The following is a 23567-nucleotide window of genomic DNA, read 5'->3' as shown; positions in this document are numbered from 1 at the left end:
TGTACCTGTTTCATGGGATTGTTAGGAAGACTGAATGAGCTGATATATATATATATATATTATGTATGTATATTATATATATTATGTATATGTATATTATATATATAATGTACATACTTAATGTAACACATAGCACATAGTACTATAAACATCTTATTTAAAATTATCTATTGTTATGCTAATGAAAATAACTAAGTATGCTTCTAAAATAGAACCTTAACACAATGAAATGGTTTGTTGGCTATTTGTTAACATTAGTAGTGTTGTGTTATATATATATGAATGCATGGTAAAACTCCCTTGGGAATTAACATAAAAAAATTAATGTAAGTTTTGTAGAAAAACAGCAGTTTTTGCAGAAAAACAATTATACAGTATATCTACTTTTGAATTAAGAATGGCTTTCAATTCATAGTTGGATTTGCGTCTTTATACCTTATGGTGATTCAGTGTGAACCAATGGATGTTTTTAATATTTTTTTTCTATGAAGATTTGGATTCCTAGACTTGCCCAGGCACTTCTGTCTGCTATAGCCGACTTAAGGCTTTATTCATTAATGAAGCAACTAGAAAATCAGCAAGTAGCAAGATGGGTGGTAAGTCCTAAACATTTTAGAAACTATATGCCAGTTATCTCATTCCTGTGAGCATGAAACACATGGAACAATATTGATTCCCAAACTGGTTTCGGAAGATAATTCATACAGCCTTATAGAGGTACTTCCATAATTAAGGACAGTAGGATGCAAGCGGTGCACACCATCTCTCTCCTGGCTGGGCCCTAGGCGGAAGTCACTGATGCCCTCAAACGCGGTGAGCGGCTGAACCCTAGAAGAGAGCCTTTGAAAGCACTTTCACTCCTCCCACTGTCAGAGACCTTGCCTTATTTTCCATAAAATTCAGTAGGAATAGTTCTAAATCACTGCCTCACAAACTACTGCAGCCATTTGACCCTGTTCACTCTTCCACCAGCTGCATAGGACTCAACCTGAAAAACACCTTTCCACTGAAGCACTCGTTCACCTCTGGCTAGAGTGTGTAAAATAGCTGGACTCTCTAAGGGAGAAAAGGTGGTGTAGAAGGCTGTCTTTTGTCATTTAGTTTTTTTCACAATGGGAAGATAGATTCCTGATCTCAGGGTCAAATCTTGAATGGGTTTTCCCATTTAATCCGTATCCTGAAGAGTGATTGGATGCTGAAATACTGTTGCTACTTCACTTTGGCTCTTTCCTAAGTTAAGTAAACTTGTTTGAACCAGCCTAGAAATCTTAACATTTTTATTGGAAAGTATGTTTCAAATTCCAGGTAACCAAGTCACCAACACATTTCTGGAATATAACTTCTTAAAATTATTAATAAATATTAACAATTTACAGAAGTTTAACAGGACATATTTTTGCAGGTAGCGTGTTGATTTGCATTAAAAAAGACAGATTGGTTTAGCAAATGAGCCCTTGCTAATTGATTCCAGGATAAAAACAGTCTCTACTTGTGTTTATGGAAGCTCAGCCGACAATGACAAAGGCATAATGCCTTTGAAATCCTTCCTCCAAAGTAGCAGCAGTAGGTTTTTCTAGTTTAGGAAAAGCCTTTAACACCAAAAAATTGGAAACAATTTTTAAAGGCTATATATATTTAAAGAAATAGGAAGATGACTGTTTAACACCCTTGCATCAACTAACAAGCTTCTCTTAAGGTAGTTGTTTTGTAGACTTACTGATGCTCTGTTTACATTCCAAAAACTGGTTGATTAATTTAGTCAGTCTCCAAATTAAAATTTAATGATGTCTCCTGATAGGTTTTTATCTCTTATGTTGTCTTAATTTTTCCTCAAGAAATAGGACAACATCCCAAACCAAGATCAATAAAAACAGTCAATTTACTTGTCAGTAATATAAAACAAGTTAAGGAATACTGATTAGGAGTTATGACCTAGTTATGACTTTCAATTCTCTATAAACTATACCATCAAAGAACTTGTGTTTTGTGTCTTTTATTAGTGGGAAGTGAGATTAAATCAAATGCAATGCCATAAAAATGTATCTGAAAATACAAACTTCTTTAATAAATACAGATCTGATATCACAGACCTGTATTTGATGTAAATTCTCAAAAACAATGTTTGGGCAGGCCTACTTTTAACATTACATACCTTTTGATGTGATTTTTGCAGTATTTAGACTTGCTTGTTATTTTCCATAGAAAAGAACACTAAGCTTTTCAATTTCCCACTCCATATATGTTTGCTCATAATTGTTCTTAGTTTTTTTGCCAGTTATGCTCTTGGTTCACATGGTATTGCTGTACCAGAACTCTTACAAACACCATGGAAACTGTTCTCACTATAATTGCTCTTTTCTACTATCCTTTGGAAGGTTCAAAGTCTATGAACAGGTAAGATATATTATTGTTAATATACAAAATTCTAAAGCATACTTTTGAACATTCTTAAATATCAACATATTGTAATGTCCAGTGGACCCCGTAATGTTTATGAAGGTTATTACTACAACAGATTTTCAGTGGGTACATTTATTATAGCAGAAAACAGATATATTCAAATGGAGTAATTCAGGAGAAATTAATAAAAAGACCATTTACAAAAGTGTAGACAATGTTTAGAAAAGCCAATAAGGGGATGCCATAGTACCCCAGGACTGGTTTCTATTACTCTTGGCCCCAAGGAGCAAGGAGAGGAAAGTTACTAGAATCCATGCAGAGCTGTAACTTTGAAAGGGCCCAAATAGAAGGCACAGGCAGCCTTTAGCCATAACAAGGAGAGAGCTGGGAGGATAAAATACCTTGACTTGATTCTTCTATCCTCCAATTAGCCAACGCCAATTAGAAAGCAAGATATCCCATTGATACAGTCCATACAGGTCAGCCTCCCTGCACATGCAGTAGGTGAAAAATAGAGAACAGATCTAGAAGGGCAAATAGAAAATATATGGACTTGATTTGGGCATATGCATGTAAACTTGGTAAACAAATACGAAGCCAAAGGAACAACATGAGCAAAGGCACAACGCTGTAAAGGGGCTTCATTGTATTCTCAGCAGATTTTCCAGAGCAGCTAATGTGTGGCAGGGTGCATGGGAGAAGAGAAAAATAAGGGATGAGGCTGAAAGGAACTTTGCCCTTCTCCAGAATTTGAACTGTATTCTGTAGGTTGTAGGGAACCACTGGAGGCTTTTGAGAAGCAGGACATAATCATATCTGATTCAGAAAGAATTCTCTTTAGTAGCTGTATTTAGGATATAATGAAAGGGATCGAAAGCCATAATTTGAGTCTAGTTAAGAGGCTAGCATCCATTCTTTGTATATAAAAAGGTGGTTGTGAGGATGAAATTAAGTAAGATCATTTCTGCATTAGGCTCTTGACTGCAAGAATAGTCATTCAGTTATCTATATGATGAGGACTTTACTACAAGGAAAAAGTAAAAATAAGGAAAATGGGCATCTTAGACTTGTGGCCAGGCCTGCAAGAAAATTATAGAATATCTCAGCCACACAAATGAATTAGAAGGTTATGCAGAATGCAAGGTAGTTTTGAGAAATGGGCTATTCTCTTGTGCCTTTGCAGCCCAGCCTGTGAATCCCTGTTTTAGTCATCATGAGGCTTGGCCAGTCTCTGTCCACTTCCTGTGTACTTCATATTCACTTTGAGAGAATCTGATTAAGTCTGTTCAATGTCATTGTCCCTATTTGGACATAGTTTTCGCACTGGCCAGCCTTACATTGGCTGCCTGGGTTCAGATGCCCTTTGCCTTTTCAGTTAGAAAAGGAGGATCATGTGGGACAGACAACCACTATATAAGCATTCTTTCCATGACAGGTGCTATTCCTGGCCTATCAATAAATGACATTTTGCAAACTACTTTAAAAACACAAGTATTATAAGTGAAAGATTTTTTTAAGGGTGGTATGAAAATATCTAAGCATTGATTTCTGTAAAACGAGAATAGAATAGCTGTCATAGGAATTAAATGAGAATCCATGTAAAGTGTATAGCATAGGACCTATTGCAAAGTGCTCAATATTGATAATAACAATGATATTGTTATTATTAAGTAAAGCAATGTTGCTGAGCAATACAAAAAAATAAATGGACTATGAAGAGATTCCAGACAAATAACAGGACTTTATATAAAATGATGCCAGTGGGAATGGGAGAGAAACAAAGTGGATATATATGGATGAAAAGTCGCTATTAAGGTGACTCCAGAACTTTAAGACTGAGAAACTAACTTACATACTAGACACGGAAAGGTCTGAGGGGAAGTTGTAGGGCTTATTTCAGACACTTTGATTTGGAATGCCATGAAGAGATCTGTGTAGAAATATTCAGAAAGGAGTAAGAAGTCCAAGTCTGAAAATTTGGAGTGAAGTTAGGACTGAAAATATACATCTGATTGTCCTCTATGGAGTTTCACTGTAGCAGAAGTTACAATTAGGCTGTCTGCAAGTCAGACCAAGCCAGAACTATGTTTTATTTCACTTGGCAAAGTTTTAAAATTGGATGATCTTACATAATATCTGGATTTCTGGTTTCTCTTGGAGAAAAAAAAAAAAAATAGAAGGCCTAACAAGATTTTGGGCCAGGATTCCTTCCTGACAGTATAAGAGTCCCCACACTGCTTGCATGGCTTATTTTGAGTACTTATCTGTATAAAAGCCTTTGAATTTGAAATCTTTGCTCTTACATCCTCACCAACATTAGAATTCTTTACAATTATTATTTAACGGGTATAAAAGAGTATCATAAAGGTGTTTTCTTTTGCTAGCTTTCAGTTTTTAGCAAGGCTAAGTATATTTCCGGGTGATAATTTACTGTCTGTAGTCCATGATTAAATCTCTTTCAGCTATTAAAAGAAGTCCTAACAGTAAAAACCCACATTTCTATCCATGATCATGTAGGTTTTATAGCAGGCTATTTTAATCAGTTGTACATATACATCTTTCAGTTGGATACAATTTGCAGCTTACTTTTAAAACAAAATGATATGGACTCAGAAGCCCATCATTGCCTAAATAATCAATCCTAATGTTTCTTTAAATGCAGTTGGTGTCTTAGAGAATGGTTTTGTGTGACTTTGATATTCTTATGAGAGACTTGGTCATTTTTCCATCAGGAAAGCAACTGGCAGAATTGTATGGTTGAAAGTTAGTATACCTTTCAATGAATAAGACCAACATTAAAACATAGAATAACTGTTTATTTCAAAATACCAGAATTGGGATATTAGAGCTGTGAAAAACCTTAGGTATTACCTGTTTTTATGGATGAGAAAAAATAAGAGCCAGAAAGTGTAAGTAACTTTCCCATGTTCACATAGCTATTTATACCAAAAGGAAAATGCTCTCATTTTTTAAAGTGTTATATCACAGTGTAAATAGTAGATAACGTCTAAACTCACTTCCCAGTTGTCTTGACAGTACCTTTTCCATGTTTATAGTGTCAAGTACTCATCCCTGGTCGCACTTGCCTTCATAATTCGTCCCACAGCTCTCATTCCATGGATACCTTTGTTCTTTAGACATTTCTGGCAAGAACAGAGAAAGCTTGATCTTATTCTACATCAATTTTTACCTATTGGGTAAGTATTGCTACAATCCATCTATTATTTTTTATATTTTAATATTAATAACCTCTAAATTATATATTATGAACATGACTTTACATCTTGCCCTGTCCAAGTGGCTCAGTTGGTAAGCATTGTCCTGTATACCAAAAAGGTTGTGGGTTTGATTTCCCAGTCAGGGCACATACTTAGGTTGCAGGTTTGATCCCCAGTCAGGTTTTGGGGGGTGTATGGGAGGCATTCATCGATATTTCCCTCTCTGTCCCTTTCTCTCTAAAATTAAGAAACATGCCCTAGCTGATGTGGCTCAGTGGATTGAACACCAGCCTCCAAACCAAATGGTTGCCCGTTCAATTCCCCATCAGGGCACATGCCCGGGTTGTGGGCCAGGTCCCCAGTAGGGGGTGCGTGAGAGGCAACTGCACATTGATGTTTTTCCCCCTCTTTATCCCTCCCTCCTGCTCTCTCTAAAAATAAATAAAATCTTTAAAGAAACTAAAATTAAGATGTAAAAAATAATTTTACATCTTTTAGTTAATTATTTTATCTTCTAATGGCAATAAGAATTGTCAGACCAAGGAAACAGAATATTTCCAAGTTTATATTTTAATATTTATAATTCTGATTAACTGTATTTTAATTTAAAAGAAAGCTTAAATAAGAAAGGATCTTTGCAATTCTTCTTAGAACTTTCCTATGCATTATTTCTTAAATATTTCCCAGATGCATTTTAGAGGTACTTGATTTTTTTACATTTGTACAGAGCTTTATAATTTATAATGTGCATTCACATATTACCTCTAATTTTCAAAACTTTTGGATCTAGGCAATGTAGGTGTTTTTGTTTTGCAGAAGAAATGGGGTTTGGCCGAAATAGAAATAAGAGCCCAGAGTCATTAGGTTGGTTGCTATGGAACTGAGATTGAAACCCAGGTCTTCTAACTGTATTTTGAGCTCTAGGATCAGACTTAACCCAAATATTTAGCAGAGTATACAAAAACAGTTATTTATTGACAAGGGATGAATGTATCCTGACTCTTAGAACAGTGATCTTCTAATATACTTCATATGCACTCTGTACAAGTGTTTTTTGGTAGTAATAAAAAGGACTAAATTCATCTGTTGACTAAATCACTGTTGTCATTTCTCAGATTTATACAAATTGTTTTGAATGCAATACATTCATTCAGCAATATTTACTTAACCCTAGAGTATCCTAGTTGCTATTACAGATGCTGGAAACAGAACAGTTTAACAAAACAAAGTCCCTACCTTCATGAAGTTTACATGCTAGTGGGGAAAGACAGGTAGCTAAAAACAATTATGTATTTGTAATATATATGTGTCAATTGACAATAAGTGCTGTAGGAAGAAATAATGACACAAGGATAGAATGCTGGTGCGTGATGGAAGGGGTGTTACAGAGTAATTGGGGAAGACCCCACCATGGTAAGGTGACATTGGAGGTAAAACCTAAAGGAACTGAGTGAACTGTGTAGATGAAGAAAGAGTATTCCAGACAAAGGAATCAAAGTGCAGAGACCTTGACGCAGGGGTTATTTGGCATTTCCTAGCAACAGCAGAGAGACTGGTGTGTCTAAAGCAGAGTGAAGCTTGGGACAATGTGATAGTGAGGTCAGCGGGAGAGCAGAGGCTTAGTTCATCAGGCTTTTACACTGAGGGAGATGAAAGCCCTTTTTACTCTTAGCAGTATGATATAGTTTATTCATACAACAACCTTTAACATACTTTGTATCTAGCATTTGATGATTCAGAGGTAAGACACAGTGTCTGCTCCCAAAGTCAGTCTTGGGGACGGGGCGGCGGGCGGGGCGGGGAGACAGTCTCCCCACTAGAATGTAACCTTTATGAAGGAAGGGGACTAAAGGGTCATGACAAATGAACACAACAAATGATCAGGATCTTTTATTTCTTTATATAAAATACATTATTGGGACAATTGGCAAAATCTGAACAAGGTATAAATTAGATAGCCATAAAGATTTTGTGTTTATTTCCTGTGAGGATTTGTGGTTTATGTAAGAGAATTTTCTTGTTTTTAGGAAATACCCACTCAAGTATTTAGGGATTCAGGTGAATTATGACTGCAACTTACTGTCAGCAGCTCAGAAAAAAAAGCTGTATATTTGTAAGAGACAAAGAAAAGGATAAAGCAAATATGGTAAAATGCTGACATTTAGGGCACTAGTGGAAGGATTTATGGGAATTCTTTGTACTATTCTTGCAGCTTTTCTCAGTCAGAAATCATGTCAAAACAAAAAATTAAGAGAACAGAAGTATCATTTACAGTGGCATCAAAAAACATCACATGCCTACAAATAAAATAATGAGAGGTGTACAAGACCTCTATACAGAAAGCTACAAAACATTATTGGGAGAGAGTAATGAAGACCTAAATAAATAGAATATATTGTGTTCATGGATGGAAGACTTAATATTTTAAAGGTATCAGTTCTCCCCAGACAGATCTATTCAGTGCAATACAATTAAAATCCCAATAGGAGGAGGGGGTGATGAATCAATAAACTGATTTTAAGTTTAAGTAGACTGCAAAGGCCAATAGATCCCTGGCTAGTGTAGCTTAGTGGATTGACCGCCGGCCTGAGGACCAAAAAGTTGTCATTCTGATTCCAGTCAGGGCACATGCCTGGGTTGCAGGCCAGGTCCCCAGTTTTGGGCGTGCAAGAGGCAACCAATCAGTTTCCCTCCCACCATGATGTTTCTCTCCCTCCTTTCCGCCCCCCCCTCTAAAAATAAATCTTTTTTTTTTTTTTTTTTAAAAGGCCAGTTGAATCTTGGAGGAAAAAAATATGTTGGAAGACTTACAGTACTACATGTCATGACTTATTACAAAGTTACAGTAATTAATGTAAGGTAAAACAAATAGACTGGTAGAACACAGTAAGGTCCAGCCCACTTCATTTATAGTGACAGTAATGCTGGAGTACAGTAGAGAAAGGATAGTCTTTTCAGTAAATATAGAATTAGGATATCCATATGAAAAAAATTAATATTGACTGACTTGCCACCATAAGCCCCCCAATAAAAAAACAAAAACCCAAGGGAATTAAAGATATTAATGTAAAGGTAAAAGAGTGGCACTTCTGCCAAATATAAGAGAATATCCTCATGACCTTGAGGCAGAGATTTCCTAAATAGAACATAGTGTTAAGTATAAAGGAAAAGATAGATAAATTTGAATACATTAAAATTCAAGACTTTTTTCATCAGATTCACCATTAAGTAGTAAAAAATCAAGGCTAGGCACAGATCAAAAGATATTTGCAGCACGATATATATATATAGCAATATAAAAAATCAAAAATTATATAAAGAACTTATAAAAGTCTGTTAAGAAAAAGATAACTTAATAGAAAATTAATGAAAAGACCTGAACAGGCATTTCAAAAGAATAACCAGGGAGTATAGAAGTACTCACCTCATTAGTCATCAAGGAAATGTAAATAAAATCACCATGACATGCTTCTATGAATCTACCTAAATGGCTTAAAAAGATATAGAATCATTATATATTCCTGGGGAACTATAAATTGATGCAACTCTGGAAAACTATTAATTAAAGCTGACTGTGCCTGTACCCTGGAGCCCAGTAATTTCAATCCTATGTGTATACTCAACAAAAATGCATATGTATAGGAACCAAAAGATGAGCAGAGGATGTTCAAACACTGCTAATACCTACAAAAGGAAAGCACAGTGCCCATCAACAGAATACATTGTGACATACTAATTCAGTGGAATACTGTACAGTATTATAAATTAATGTACTACTGCAGTGTACAAAAAAATGATTAAACTTCACAAACGTTTATTGATTGTAGGAAACTGGACATGAGTGCATATAGTATGATTCAATTTTTGTAAAATTCAGAAAAGGTAAAACATCAATGCGATCAGAAGTCAGGATAGTGTTCCCCTTTGGGAAGGGAATGGAGATTGACCTTCCCCCTCCCATTTGAAAACCCTCCAAATGATCTCCATGTGTATGATTCTGTTCCTGTTCTAGTTGTTTGCTTAGTTATTTAGATTCAATTTTTGATAGTTGTGAATGTGTCATTTTAATGTTCATAGTTTTTATCTTCTTTTTCTTCTGTAATTCCCTTTAGCATTTCATATAATAATGGCTTGGTGATGAGCTCCTTTAGTTTTACATTGTCTGGGAAGCACTTTATCTGCCCTTCAATTCTAAATGATAGCTTTGCTGGATAGAGTAATCTGGGTTGTAGGTCCTTGCTTTTCATCACTTTGAATACTTCTCGCCAGACCTTTCTAGCCTGCGAAGTTTGTTTTGAGAAATCAGCTGACAGTCTTATGGGAACTCTTTTGTAGGTGACCATCTGCTTTTGTCTTGCTGTATTTAAGATTATCTTTTTATCTTTAACTTTTAGCATTTTAATTACCATGTCTTGGTGTGATCCTGTTTGGGTCCATCTTGTCTGAGACTCTGTGCTTCCTGGCCTTGTATGTCTATTTCCTTCGTCAGACTGGGGACGTTTTCCTTCATTACTTTTTCAAATAAGTTTTCAGTTTCTTGCTCTTCCTCTTCTCCTTCTGGCATCCCTATGGTTCAGATGTTGGTATGTATAAAGATGTCCCAGAGGCTCCTTAGCCTATCCTCATTTTTTTTTTAATTCTTTTTTTCTTCTTGCTGTTCTAATTGAATGCTTTTTTCATCTTCCAAATCATTGATTTGATTCTCTGCTTCATCCCCTCCACTGTTGGTTCTCTGTAGGTTTTCTTTTTATTTCACTTAGTGTAACCATGATTTCTGTCTGGGTCTTTATGCTGTTGAAGCACTCAGTGAGTTCCTGGAGCACCCTGATAACCAGTGTTTTGAACTCTGTATCTGATAGATTGCTTATCTCTATTTTGTTTAGTTTTCTGGAGGTTTTTTTCTGTTCATTTGGGCCCTATTTCTTTGTCTCCTCACATTGGTTGCCTCCCTGTGTTGTTTGTTTCTGTGTTTGTTTCTGTGTATATGGTAGAACTGCTTTGACTCCCTTAGTAGTGTGGCCTATTGTAGAAAAGCACACCTGTAAGTTGTATGGGGTGGAGCCTTAGGTAATCGCCAGAACAGGGCAACCCAGGTCACCACTGTGTGGCTCCGTGTGGGTGAGTGCTCAGAGAAGGTGCAGTGCCACTGCCCGGCCTCTGGAGTTTTGCAGGGGTTACACTGGCAACCTTCCAGCTGTTGCCCTGGTGCTGAATCCCAAAGAGGGTGAATCTGCATTAGTCCTAAGTCTGTTGTGGGCCCTTTAAGAGGAGTCTCTTGAGAATCCCGCAGTTTCTTCTGCTGCCCCAGCCCCCACTGGTTTTTACAGCTGGAAGTTATGGGGACTTTCTGTATTTTGCCATGTATACTACACTCCCATATATAATACACACCCACATTTATGACCTGAACTTTCATGTAAAAAAATCTCACCTTAATTTTTTAATTAATTTATATTTAGAAACAAGACCGAATATTGTATTCTAGGGTATTATTTTGCATGTGGATATCATGATTGCTTTCTAGAGTCATATTTTTAATGCATAAGCATAAAAAAATTTACATATGTATGGAATTAGTACTACCCATGTATAATGTACATCCTTATTTTTCTCTCAAAAACTTTGGCAAAAAAGTGCACATTATACACAGCAAAATACAGTATCTCCCTAGCCCTGGAACCCTGGGGCTGGGATCATCCCTCACTCCCAAGATACCCCTCCCAATCTTTATCCACCAGAGATGCGTATTAGACCACCTGTTCTGCATCTCTACGCTTTTCAGCACCATTTTGTGTGTTTCTCCCCATGCCTTTCCATGTCTCTCCACCTCTCCGCGCCTCTGCCCTTCCTACCCATCTGGATGATGGTGGTTTCTTTAAATCCTTGGCTCTCAGACTTCCATACAGCTTAATTTTTTGACAATTCTGGGTGATATGCTTTTGTAGTCTCATAATTTTTGCTGTAGTTGTGCAAGGAGGCCAGGCATGTTTACCTACACCTCCATCTTGACCAGCCCAGCCAACATCTTGACAATTCACGAGAGACCTTGGGCCAGAGACACCAGCTAAGCTGTGCCTGGCTGGATTCTTGACTTGAGAAACTGAGATAATATATGTTTTAAGTTGCCAACTTTTGGGGTAATTTGTTATACAGCATTATGTAATGCAGTGTTTATTATTTTTTAAGAGTTTACTTAAATGCAGCTAGGTAATGATCTTTCAAAATGGGTAAATCCATATTCAGTATATGAAACTAAAGCATTTTTAAAGTGGCTTTAAAAAAATAAATGGCTTTGATATAAGGCACTTGCAAATCTACATGCCAATACTGGATTTCCAGTAAGTTCAGAATGTTAATCAACCTACTTCTGTTTTTCATTATGTTAATCAACCTACTTCTGTTTTTCATTTTCAGATTTGTCACTTTGAGTTGTTCTCTGATAATTGATCGTATGTTTTTTGGTCAGGTGAGTAAAATATATTAAGCTATTTACAGTCTAGCCATTTATTACAATAAAAGCTTGACCTGATATTTTAATTCATGAATATTTGGGAACATAGGCAAGTCATTTAAAAAAAAAACTGCTAGCATGTGCCTTTGATTCAGTTTTTGCACTTTCCATAAACAGAACTGTGTATTCCTAGTTGAAGTTCAGGAGTCCATTTTATAAGGCATTTTTGTCAGGTTTGTAAGCAGTAAAGGTTAGACTTTTAAAAATGACTTTAATTGGCCTGAAAGTAATCATTCAGAATTCAAATTAACCATACTACTCTATTCCTAAAGCATTTCTCTTGACATTTTAATCTCCTGTTGGTTGTTTTTAAGTCACTCTATGGGCTCTGGAAATCAGACTGCTGAAGTTTGAAGCTTAGTGCCCTCATTATTAGCTCTGTGACCGTGGTACAGAGCTAATAATGCTATGTACCTTTCTCACCAGTTTACCCATCTGGAAATAATTATGGTACTTGCCTCATAACATTAGCAGGTTAAATGAAATAATGCACGCGTAATGCTTACAGTGGTGCCTGGCACAAGCAAGTACTTCACGCTAGCTGCTGTTTCTTTCAATTATCATCTGCTTTGTGTCAAACTTCAATTGCAATGTTTCCAAAGCTTTATCTTACCAGGTAACATGTGATATAAGGTACTAGAATTAAAATAATTTCATTAAAAGATTTTACTTTTTTTAGAGGGGGGGAAGGAGGAAAGAAAGGGGGAGAAACATCAATGTGCGAGAGAAACATTGATCGGCTGCCTCTCACATGCCCCAAACGGCGGACCTGGTCCACAGCCCAGGCGTCCTTGTGGTTTGCAGGCTGGCACTCAGTCCACTGAGCCACACCAGCTAGGGCTAGAATTAAATTTTTTAACGTACATTCCCCACATACTCTCTCATAAAAATTATTTTTTAAGTGTTCTCTTTAGCTCTAATTTTTTGTAAGTTTTTTTTTTATTATTATTATTAGAGAGGAAGGGAGAAAGAAACATCAGTGTGTGAGAGAACATTGGTTTGTTGCCTCTCGCATGACCTGGCCTGCAACCCACTGAGCCACACGAGTCATGGCTTTAGCTCTAATTTTATGTAAAACTTACTTTGTCAAAATTTGAATGTGTATTCACTTTCTTGAATCTCAAAAACCTACTGTTTTACAAACAAAGAACACAATACATAGATTAAAAAAAAGATTTCATATGATCATTAATCCAAATTATTAGTGTAAACCATTACTTGGTTTTTAGACTTCATTCCTGATTTAATGTCAAGATTCTGCCAAACTCCCTAATACCAAAGATTCATACTTGGAACTAATACATTTCTGTTTCTCTTTCCTTCAACTATGCCAGTGGACTCTGGTTCAGTATAATTTTTTGAAATTTAACGTGCTGCAGAATTTGGGAACATTTTATGGTTCTCACCCATGGCACTGGTACTTCAGTCAAGGATTTCCAGTTGTTTTGGGCACTCACCTACCCTTCTTTATTCATGGCTGCTTTCTAGCCCCAAAGAGGTACCGGATACTTTTGGTGACTATACTGTGGACACTTCTGGTTTACAGGTAAGCTTTTATTTGTTCAAAAAGTTAATTTTGATAATGTTACCAAGAAATTAAAATTCTTCAAAAAGTAAACTGTTACCTTTTGGAGAAGCATTAAATATTGATTAATTAATTGGGATAATTTAGCAGACAGAAAAGGTAGTAATTACACTGGTGCTCAGATAGAATTAATAGTTCTGATAAGTATAGTTTACTTAACAAGGATTACATTCAACTTTTAAGAAGTTAAACAAATTTTACTTGCTCTTAAAAAACAGAAACAATTAAAATTTTAAGTATTGAAGGAACCAGAGAAATAGTATTTTAAAATGAAAATGTATGCATCTTTCTTCCAAATTTGAGTAATATGACTTACCTGGATTGGTAATAGAAATCTTTTTTTAGAATGCAATTTTACCTTAGACATTGACATCAATGTTAGGATTACTTTTAACACATCGTCACCTTATAACTAAAAAATATGACACTGATTCCTGAAGCATGAAATTTAATCTCAGTACTTAGAACAGATCATGTTGTTTCATTTTAAATGCATTAATTTATTAAAGTATATAATATGAGAAAATATTTTAATATTTTTTTCTATTATAGCATGTTGAGCCACAAAGAATTCAGGTTTATCTATCCAGTTTTACCATTTTGTATGGTATTCTGTGGTAAGTATTTTTGTTCAATATAGAAAAAAATTATATAGAAGTAGGTAAAGGACAATATGCTCTTATTAAAGCTCATTAAACTCTAAAATATTTATTTCCAACTAGGCTAAAAGAGAATTGCTTCTAATTACAAAATAATTATATTACTGCAGTATTCTCTTTTTGCAGCCTAAATATCCTTTTTTGCTGTGTCCTGTAAAGTGAGATAAAATCCTAAGGATCCACTATCTAAAGCACCTTCTGGTGATGGTGTTCCTGGCTATTAGAAATCTCTCACTAAAAGTGATGGAATGTCTATTTTAGAAGTTACTTTATGATTAAACTAGTAAGTTCTTTGTTCCATAAATGAAAATATATGTATAGCTGTTGAAACTGGTTTTTAATGCTTTAAGACTCACTCTATGCAATTTTTAAAGTGTTTACACCTGATTTTATTTTTGGCCCTTTCCTATTTTTTTCCAGTAGGTCTTTGCAATAATTTCTTTACACGTGACTTCTAAAGTTTTGTATCATTCAAGTCTAGAATTTTTACATTGGTTGTTTTGGAAAAATTATGAATTGAAATTTTATTAACTTCAACTTTAATTCAAAATGAATGAGTGCTGATTTCCTTCAAATATTAATCACTAAAAAATCACTGGACTGGGGAGCAAAGAAATGCGTAATCAAATGAGACTACAGAGACAAGGCAAAGCTAAGGAATTAATTGTATCAACCTTTTTACTTATGAAAAGAACTCCAAAGAATCAAGAAGCCTTCTTGACCAAGTATACATTATCTCCTACAGATCTCAGATGTATTCTTTCCATTTAAGTACAAACATATACTCTATATCTACATCTAAAGTACTGAAACCAAAATTAGTCATTACTTTATGGTCTTACAGTACAGACACATATAAAAATATAGGTATCTAACTACTATTTGCTAAGTCTTAAGAATAGTGAGTTCATTTACCACAGCAAATTTGTTCATCAACCACCATCCTTTTTTTTTTTTTTTTTTAATGAATTTGGGTTAGAGTTCTAATTAAATTGTTTGCTCTCTGCCCTGATGAGCATTGCTGGACTATTGAAAGACAGATGTGTGCATGTTTGCTTAATTTAGGAAGATGTTTTGATTTCACTTTTATAATCTGGATTTTTCCAGCATTTCACTTGCGTGTATCTTTACAAAGTGTTTCCGGGAAAGAATGAGTTTTTTGAACTTCACTCCCAGTCCAAAAGATTACATCTTTTAGTATTAGAATCATGAAATCTCTGGTTCCCAGTCGCACAGACTTAGATCAAATGCTGGTGAGGGTTGAGATCGTCTTGTAACAGACAAGAATCAATCGATCTTCCAGCTGGTGCCCACTCAGAAGGCTACCTGAAGGACTGAATCCTACCCAACCCCCTGACCTCACAGGATGTGATCTTTTCCTCCAGACATGTACCCAAGGTTCTTGAGTGACCAAGAGATTCCGATTCTTAGGACACTGACACTGCCATTAAGTCAAAACTCTTTATGCCAGCAGGTTCCGAAAACAGGACCCTTAAGTAGTCAGTTCACCTAGACAGAAATTTTTGGATATTCAGGAAGGATGTCAAACAGTTCTCTTTGGAGTTCTTGATGTGTTCAATAACCCAGTTTGGGTCTTTTCTAACCACCTGAGATTGATTTATACTGTACTTCAGATGTCAGTTTTATTCTGTTCTTGTATAAACTACGTGAACCTGATTTTATATAAACATGATATCACTATTGTCAATTGCTGTCAATTTACCTCAAAAATTATTGATTTAAAGCCTCATTTATTTTTTTTTTAAGATTTTATTTATTCATTTTTAGAGAGAGGGAAAGGGAGGCAGAAAGGGAGAGAAACGTTGATGTGTGAGTGATACATCAATCAGTTGCCTCTCACATGCCCCCAACTGGGAACCTGGCTCGCAACCCAGGCATGTGTCCTGACTGGGAATGAAATAGGCAACCTTTTGGTTCGCAGGCTGGCACTCAGTCCACTGAGCCATACCAACCAGGGCTTAAAGCTCCATTTATTTTTATTTCCGAGTCTGTAATTCAGCTGGGTAGTTCTTCCTATCTCTAGAGTTCACTTAAATGTGATCAGCTGCAGGAGGAGTACACAGAGCTCTATAGACTTAAGCTGTGCTCTCAACGGTTGGGGTTCAGTTGGCTATAAGCCAAGGTTCCTCAGTTCTCTGCTCTCTCTCTTGAGCAGGCTAGCTGGGGCTTGTTCACTTGGTGTCAGCAGGGTTCCAAGAGAAGGAACAGAAGTGTATAAGGCCCTTTGGGACCCAAGCATGGAACTGAACTGGCACACTGTCTTCCACCACAGTCCCAAAGCCAGGGCAGATTCGAAAGATGAGAAATGAACTTCAGGCTCATGTAGGGACTGGAAACAGGAAGAGGAATAATTGCAGCCATTCTTTCCATTTGCAGTAACTTTTCTTCTCTAGTTTGTTTCCCTCGGTCCTATCCAAAAATAGGACTTTTAACTATAGAAAAACATACCTTCTGTAATTGGCTCTGATCCTTAGTGGACTTTATAACCTTGTGCCTCAGTTTCCTTATCTGTAAAATAAAGATGCCACTGGTCTAGTAACACTGAAATTCTAATAACACTGTTATTTGTGTTGGTATGTTTCCAGGACCTGTTATCCATTCTGGGTTGTGTGTGTTTAATGTTTTTTTACCAGAGTAGCCAGTCTAGACTTTCTGGTCTCTGATTAGGCCACTGTTTTTCCATATGCTAATCTTTTTCAAAATTACATAGATACATGTTTCAAATGGCATAAGTTTGTTTTTTAAAAAAAAAACAAGCTTCCATGTCCTCTCCCCATTTCCCTCCCCAGAGGCAATCACTTTTAGGTAGTTATTTTGTCAACTTATCTCTAAATAAAATGCTGATATGGTTCTTAATAGTTCAAAGACTCGCTTCCCCACACCCATTCTCACATCCCTTTCTAGAATTAAACTACCCTTCACACTGACATCAAGTTGACTTACAGCTTTACTAAGAGGTATTTTAAAATGAAAACATTAACTCAGAAATATCTCAAATAGGTAGATATTTTTTTCTTAACACTGAGTTTTCTATTAATTCTTGTCAAAATCAGGATGCATCCCCATCAGTGTTTGATGGCATTAGTAATGTACAGCCCCTAGCTTTCCCATCAGCATCATTATAACGAACCTCACCCAGGAAAGGAGGAACTCCTGTCATTGCTGAACAGATTCACACACTAAATATCCAAAACTGAACATGTGATTGTGTTATCAAGATATATATGACAATTAGGAGATATGGCTCAGTAAAGGAGGAACCAAGTCATGAGGCACCTTCGATACTTGTTTTTAGATTTTAGCCCAGAGAGCAGTCAACTGGGACATAAAGGATTTAGGACACTTTTTAAACAGTAGTCTGATGAGAGCGATTTGATAAGAACCCAGTTTGTTTCTTATAAAAATATCTGTGGTACAAAAAAATAATAAACCATCAGTGCCATCCTCTAATCATGTAGCTCCATTCCCCAGAGTTATCATTTTCTTATAAACTTTCCCAGAAATTTTCTATATACCCACTTTCAGGTATCTTTCTGTAGGCCCAGACAACAGGAGAAAATTAAATATTCTGGGATGTTATTAGCATTGAGTTAGCCACTATGTGAAATGGAGGGGCCTGTTTCTGACAGGTAGTCACCACAGTTCATACTACATCCTTGTTCTCATGGAAATTACATGAAGCCAAAGGATTTAAGTGGTTTTATAGGCTAGGGGAAAAAAAAAAAAAAAACTTGAGCAGTAACTGGGAGTGGGGTCTTATATTTCAAGTTATGTCATGCTTATATTACATGGTGATGACTATAATTTTGTGAAGCTAGCTCTTATTAGGGTGAAACCTTTTAGTGAAAACTGCATCTCTTTATTTGTATGTACATCTAAGTAGACTTACTGGATGGTAGCTCTTAGGACCTTATTAATTACCTCTTTTAAATAGTAGAGAAACCATACCATTTCCCTGTAAGAAAACCATGGATTCTGGCTTCTTTTGTAACTCAGTCTAGCATTCAAGCTGTTATCTTTCCATCTCTGCCATTAGCAACTCCACTTTATGAAATCCCCCTGGAAAACTTTCTAATGTTAGTTTGAAAACCCTCAATCAAATTCAAGACCATTCCTTCTCTTCCAGAATTTTCTATTTCTCCTCCAAATGCGGAGATTCATTTCTCACTGAAGGGACCCATCATTCTAAAGTGAGCTAGCTTCAGAAAGTGAAAATCAACACAAGGTAATGTAAGCATTACCTAACTTAAAAGACCCTCAGTATTGAAGCCAGGAATACGATTATGTTACCTGCCTGCATTTGATGTAGAATACCATTTTTATAACATTCACCACTGTGTGTATTCCATTTTATATCAGTCACCATAGTTTCTGATAATGCTTTAAATGAACACTTAGTAAATGAAAAAATTAATGAAGGAACCACACTAGAGGTCCATGGTATCCTTATTTGAACATTCCTGAGTTAGAGCCTTGCCAAAGTAGGCTTTAATGAACCTTTCTGTAATTTGAGTCCACTAGGTAGATTGTTATTGCCTGTCAACCTGAGAAAGCACTTCACTTTCAAGTTGTATTTGCTGGTCTGTTTTATCTGTGGCTGGAATTACTACAGATAGCAGAACTTGGATTCCTTTTTCAGTTCTAATAGAGCTAATTCTAGTTCATCCTCTTTAGCAGGTTCCTCATTTTCAAACATCTTACAAATTTAGGTTTAAGTTTTAAAGGTAGGTTTAAGTTTCTTGATCGGACTATATTTATCACGCTGCTTTTCATAATGTTCTTTGGGTCATCAGAGCTATTTCAAGCAGTACTAGATGGAATGGACATATGATCAACTACTGAATGTAATGAACTGTAGGTAATTTTATATAATAAAATCAAGCATTTAGGATTTCTTGCCCAAATTTGATTTTACAGTTCTTCCTAAGCCAACTTTATGTTAGTGTAGTTTAAGTGGAAACAGTTTAAAATTAATTTTATTCATGTTCAAATATTTTTTAGTGGTTGAGCCAAGCTAAGACAGCTGATAATAGTCAATTAGGTGATGGTCATGGAAAACAGTGCCTTGGCCCCGGTGGGGATTAGCGCTAAAATTTCAGGCAGGCCATAGACTGGGTCCTGGATACCCAAATTCCAAAATAACTATAATCTAATTCTGTGAAGACAATGCGTGTAGAGCATAAAATCTAATGTCAAGGTCGTTTACTAGTAAGCTTATTCTTTTCCAGTGTAAAGGCCTGTTTTTTGACAGTATTTTGAACAGATCCTAATGTGCGCATTATCAGTGGCTACTGCTAGAGAGAGTAGGACTATGGGACGGGGATGAACTTTTAAATTTTTCATTTACATGGTTTTTCCCATGTTTTTTTTTGTTTGTTTGTTTGTTTTTGCTTTTTTGCCACATTAAGAAAGGATAATTGTTCAGCATCTCCAAACTGCCCAACACTATGGTGGGGAAGGGGGTAAAAAAACACCTTAGCTCCTCTTCTTGGAGGAAAAGATCCATGCCATCACTCATACTGAATACCAAAAATCTCCCAGTGATATATTTTTCTAAGTGTACATTCTGCTGTGCTTCCTCCAGAATTACTGAGACTTGTATGTACACAATCCATTGCTAGTCCTTCAGATATTAAAGAGAAAAGAGGTAATGGAATAAATAGAAGTCCTCTTTATCTAGCAACTACATGTAGCAAAACAGGCACTTGACACACCTTTTTTACTAATACTTGAAAAAGGTACTGTTACCCCATTTGCAGCTGGGAAAACTTAATTGCTCAGCAAAGTAAAGCAACTGGTGCCAGAGCAAGAATTCAAATCTAAGTCTGTTGGACTCCCTGGCCATAATCTTTCCATTACACTTCAATTCCTTTTCCTATGAAAAGGTCAAGACCTAGATGACGATAGACAATGATGGCGAATGGTCAGAGCAACCTGCTGATTATATCTTGTTTGTTTATGACAGCATTACAGCTGTGCTACTTCCATGAAATATTATAAATGTATTTGCAGCAACCGATTGCTTAGCTATAAGAAAACAAGACTGCCAGTGTTACGATTAAACATGTCATGTCTATTTTTATACAGGGTATTCACTAAATCACCTGAAAATGTGGAAAAAAACAGCTCTAAGTTTCCTGTTTTTATCAAATATGCTCCTTGCCCTCTATACTGGTTTAGTTCATCAACGAGGTACTCTGGATGTCATGTCTCATATTCAAGAACTCTGTTATAACAATCCAAATAAATCTGCAGTTTCAGTATTTGTAATGATGCCTTGCCACTCTACTCCTTTTTATAGGTAATAAAAATTGTTCTACTTTATGCTATTGTTAAGAAAATGAAACTACTTTAAAATTACTTTCAGCCCTGGCTTGTGTGTCTCAGTGGGTTGAGCACCAGCCTGAGAACCAAGGGTAGCCAGTTTGATTCCCAGTCACGGCAAATGCCTGGGTTGCGGGCCAGGTCCTCAGTAGGGGGCATGCAAGAGGATATACTGATGTTTCTCTCCCTCTCTTTCTCCATCCCTTCCCTCCTCTAAAAATACATAAATAAAATTTTTTAAAAAATTACATGCTTAAAATTACTTTCAGATTCCTAGATTTAAATTAACTGATCACTGATCAATAATATTTGAAACTCCATTATTTATTCACTGATAAATTTTAACCATTTGAACTATGTCGATGAAAATCATATACCACTTTACTATCCTTTTTAAAAATTTTAAACAATTTAGATTTAAGTGATCAAATATATATTTTTTAGGTCATTTGATTTTTTTTTTTTTTTTTTATCGTCACCCAAGGACATGCTTATTGATTTTAGAGACGAGGAAGAGGGAGAGAAAGAAACAAACATCAATCAACTAGGCAAGTCCCCCTCACTGGGAATCGGACACACAACCTTTCAGTTTATAGGACTACACTCTAACCAACCGGGCTACATCAGCCAGGGCTTAATTCCTTAATAAAGAAATTAAGTTATCACTGATATTACTACAAATCTCTGTGATACATACATCTTATATGTATACAATTTTGAATTAATCTCAAAACACTGGCTTCTAGTCTAAATTTACTGCTGGACTATTGCTCTGGTCTTTAACCAGTCTTTTTAATATCTTTGGATATGTTGTCTCACCTGTGAAAATTAGGGAACTCAAATTAGGTGATATCCTAATACTTGAATTAGGTGTTTCTGGGAATATAACAATAAAATTGTCTTAACTATACAGGGCATTAAAAAACATCCATTTGGCCCTATGCTTGTTAGAAAGGTGTACAAGTACCAAATGCCTAACATCAGTACAAGGGCAAACAGCTTTTATGTAGAAAATTTTACACCTATTTAACTTAATCTGGAGTCAAGTTAATTTCATGTTTGCACATTCAGTCACCCTAGTACCCAAGTTATCTTTTTAAGATAATTTAACATTTTTTTTAATACTCTTATGTCAGTCATTAATGCCTACCATTAATACACAATTTGGAAAATTAGAATTGTCTAGCAAAAGTCACAGGTTAGACAGATCTAAGACCTCAAGTGTCCCTTTAACTTCAGCCTCCCCTACTATATAAAAAAAAATACTAGAACTGGAAGAGACACATTCCCCTTCCCTCCATGTTCACATTAGTGGTAACACTGCAAAGAACACGAATTCTACAGGTGCCAAGTTGCTTTCCATACATGGTTGCAATCCTTTTATGTCTCAAACTTTATACTTTTCACCAAGTTCTCATCTTATGTTCTTTCAAAGTATACAATGAGGCAAAAGAAAGGGTGATGTCTACTTTGGACTACAAGGCTGCCTGCTCTTTCTGCTTTCCCCTTATCTGCAAAATTATAAAAGTAATGAAGTATTAGCTCTTGTGTGTATTTACTTGGTATGCATTTCACAGATAAAAATAGACTCTACCATGTATTTATCTTTATTAATTTTTCCTGAGACAGTTATAAATATAGCTGTTTGCATGGTCCAAGTAACTGGCATTAATTTGTCATGATTCATCAATCTATCTTTTTTATATATGCTGTAGTCTTTCTATATACACAGTAAAACCATTCCTTATTTGGGCTTTAACCAGTGAACATATACTGCTCTCTGTTACTGAATCTTACTTAAATAAAGGTCATGCTGCTGCTGTACAGGTACACAGTGTGAAGATCGTACATCTTGGAGAAAACTGCATTAAAGGCTTGCCTCTTCACCTAAACTGGAACCCAGTATGCATTCTGATTTCATTTTGTTGTTATGTAAATATGATATATCTTAAGAGTAACTTGGAAACTTTCACTTGTTTTTTTACTTCTTATAACTATAATGGTAACTTTCTTTTCACAGCCATGTTCACTACCCACTTCCAATGCGATTTCTCCAGTGTCCCCCAGATCTGACTGGAAAAAGTCAGTATCTTGATGAAGCAGATCTATTTTATCAAAATCCCTTGAGCTGGCTGGCTGAAGAGTTTCACAGCAATTCAACATTGCCTACTTACTTAATCATATTCAGCATTTTGGAAGAGGTAAGGAAACATGAAAAAAGGGAAAAACAGTTTCACCTTATGGTTAGTAAACACCCAGGGAAATAGACAATATATATTTATTGTCCCTTCTAATCCCTACACTTTGTAAGTGGTCTTTTTCCCCTAGACAAAATCAGCCCCACTTCTATGTATATCAATATTTATCTACTTTATATAACTTACCATAAGTTAATTTAAGGAACTGCATTTTTTTATTAAGAAGTTATAGAGGCACAAATGAGAATAGGTCATTCTAAACTTCTGAAAACAGTCCTCAGCAAAATGTAGCCTTTATTTACTTAAATATTTATTTCTAGGAAATAAGTGCTTTCCTAATTTCAAGAAACTATGAGAGAACTGCTGTTTTCTTCCACACTCACTTGCCAGAAGGTCGAACTGGAAGTCACATATACGTCTATGAACGGAAATTAAAAGGGAAACTCCAGAGAAGATGAAATTCTGAACTGTACTGAGATCTTTCCCGGAGAAATAGACACTGAGTAGAAATACTCAGATGTTGCTTAAATACAGTAGTAAACACTGGGTAAGATTCATGGAACTAGCAAAAACCTATGTATTGCTTTACCAAATAGTACTACTGAGGAAATGTATGAAAAATGTCCCAAAGTATGAAATCGTATATTAATG

The 23567-nt window shown here is 35.8% G+C and overlaps 2 protein-coding genes across 5 annotated transcripts in view; one reads left to right on the top strand and one right to left on the bottom strand.

Moving 5' to 3' along the window:
* Positions 1 to 23567, bottom strand: part of CCPG1 (cell cycle progression 1) — a 78212-nt gene that overhangs the window by 9935 nt on the left and 44710 nt on the right. The window contains exon 12 of one of the 3 annotated variants that reach the window (XM_054565396.1): positions 15331 to 15882. The exons of 1 other annotated variant lie outside the window; for it this stretch is intronic. In XM_054565396.1, coding sequence (XP_054421371.1) covers positions 15866 to 15882 — 17 coding nt within the window. In that variant the 3' untranslated portion in view covers positions 15331 to 15865. Of the gene's footprint in view, positions 1 to 15330; positions 15883 to 16849; positions 16903 to 23567 lie in introns of those variants that run through there. One more of the 3 variants, XM_054565393.1, reaches the window with a different exon arrangement.
* PIGB (phosphatidylinositol glycan anchor biosynthesis class B) lies at positions 448 to 23566 on the top strand. 2 transcript variants are annotated; one of them, XM_054565398.1, is made up of 9 exons: positions 448 to 596; positions 2376 to 2394; positions 5457 to 5597; positions 12033 to 12084; positions 13464 to 13675; positions 14267 to 14331; positions 20482 to 20695; positions 22739 to 22919; positions 23237 to 23566. In XM_054565398.1, exons 1-9 carry the CDS (start codon positions 590 to 592, stop codon positions 23372 to 23374), a joined length of 1029 nt encoding a protein of 342 aa, XP_054421373.1. In that variant the 5' UTR covers positions 448 to 589; the 3' UTR covers positions 23375 to 23566. The 2 variants fall into 2 exon arrangements, with proteins under 2 accessions (XP_054421373.1, XP_054421372.1); XM_054565397.1 differs by having other exon boundaries at positions 2264 to 2394.

This window comes from Pteronotus mesoamericanus, unplaced genomic scaffold (genome assembly GCF_021234165.1).
Source record: "Pteronotus mesoamericanus isolate MK-2021 breed Mesoamerican mustached bat unplaced genomic scaffold, CSHL_Meso_final contig_164, whole genome shotgun sequence".
NCBI lineage: Eukaryota > Metazoa > Chordata > Mammalia > Chiroptera > Mormoopidae > Pteronotus > Pteronotus mesoamericanus.
This window is presented reverse-complemented; position numbering and strand designations above follow the sequence as displayed.

Coding starts and splice junctions, on each gene's coding strand:
- PIGB (XM_054565397.1), top strand. CDS start 486: ATGAAGATTTGGATTCCTAGACTTGCCCAGGCACTTCTGTCTGCTATA. Junction 2,395..5,456: donor GGTTCAAAGTCTATGAACAG/GTAAGATATATT, acceptor CCATGTTTATAG/TGTCAAGTACTCATCCCTGG. Junction 20,696..22,738: donor CACTCTACTCCTTTTTATAG/GTAATAAAAATT, acceptor TTCTTTTCACAG/CCATGTTCACTACCCACTTC.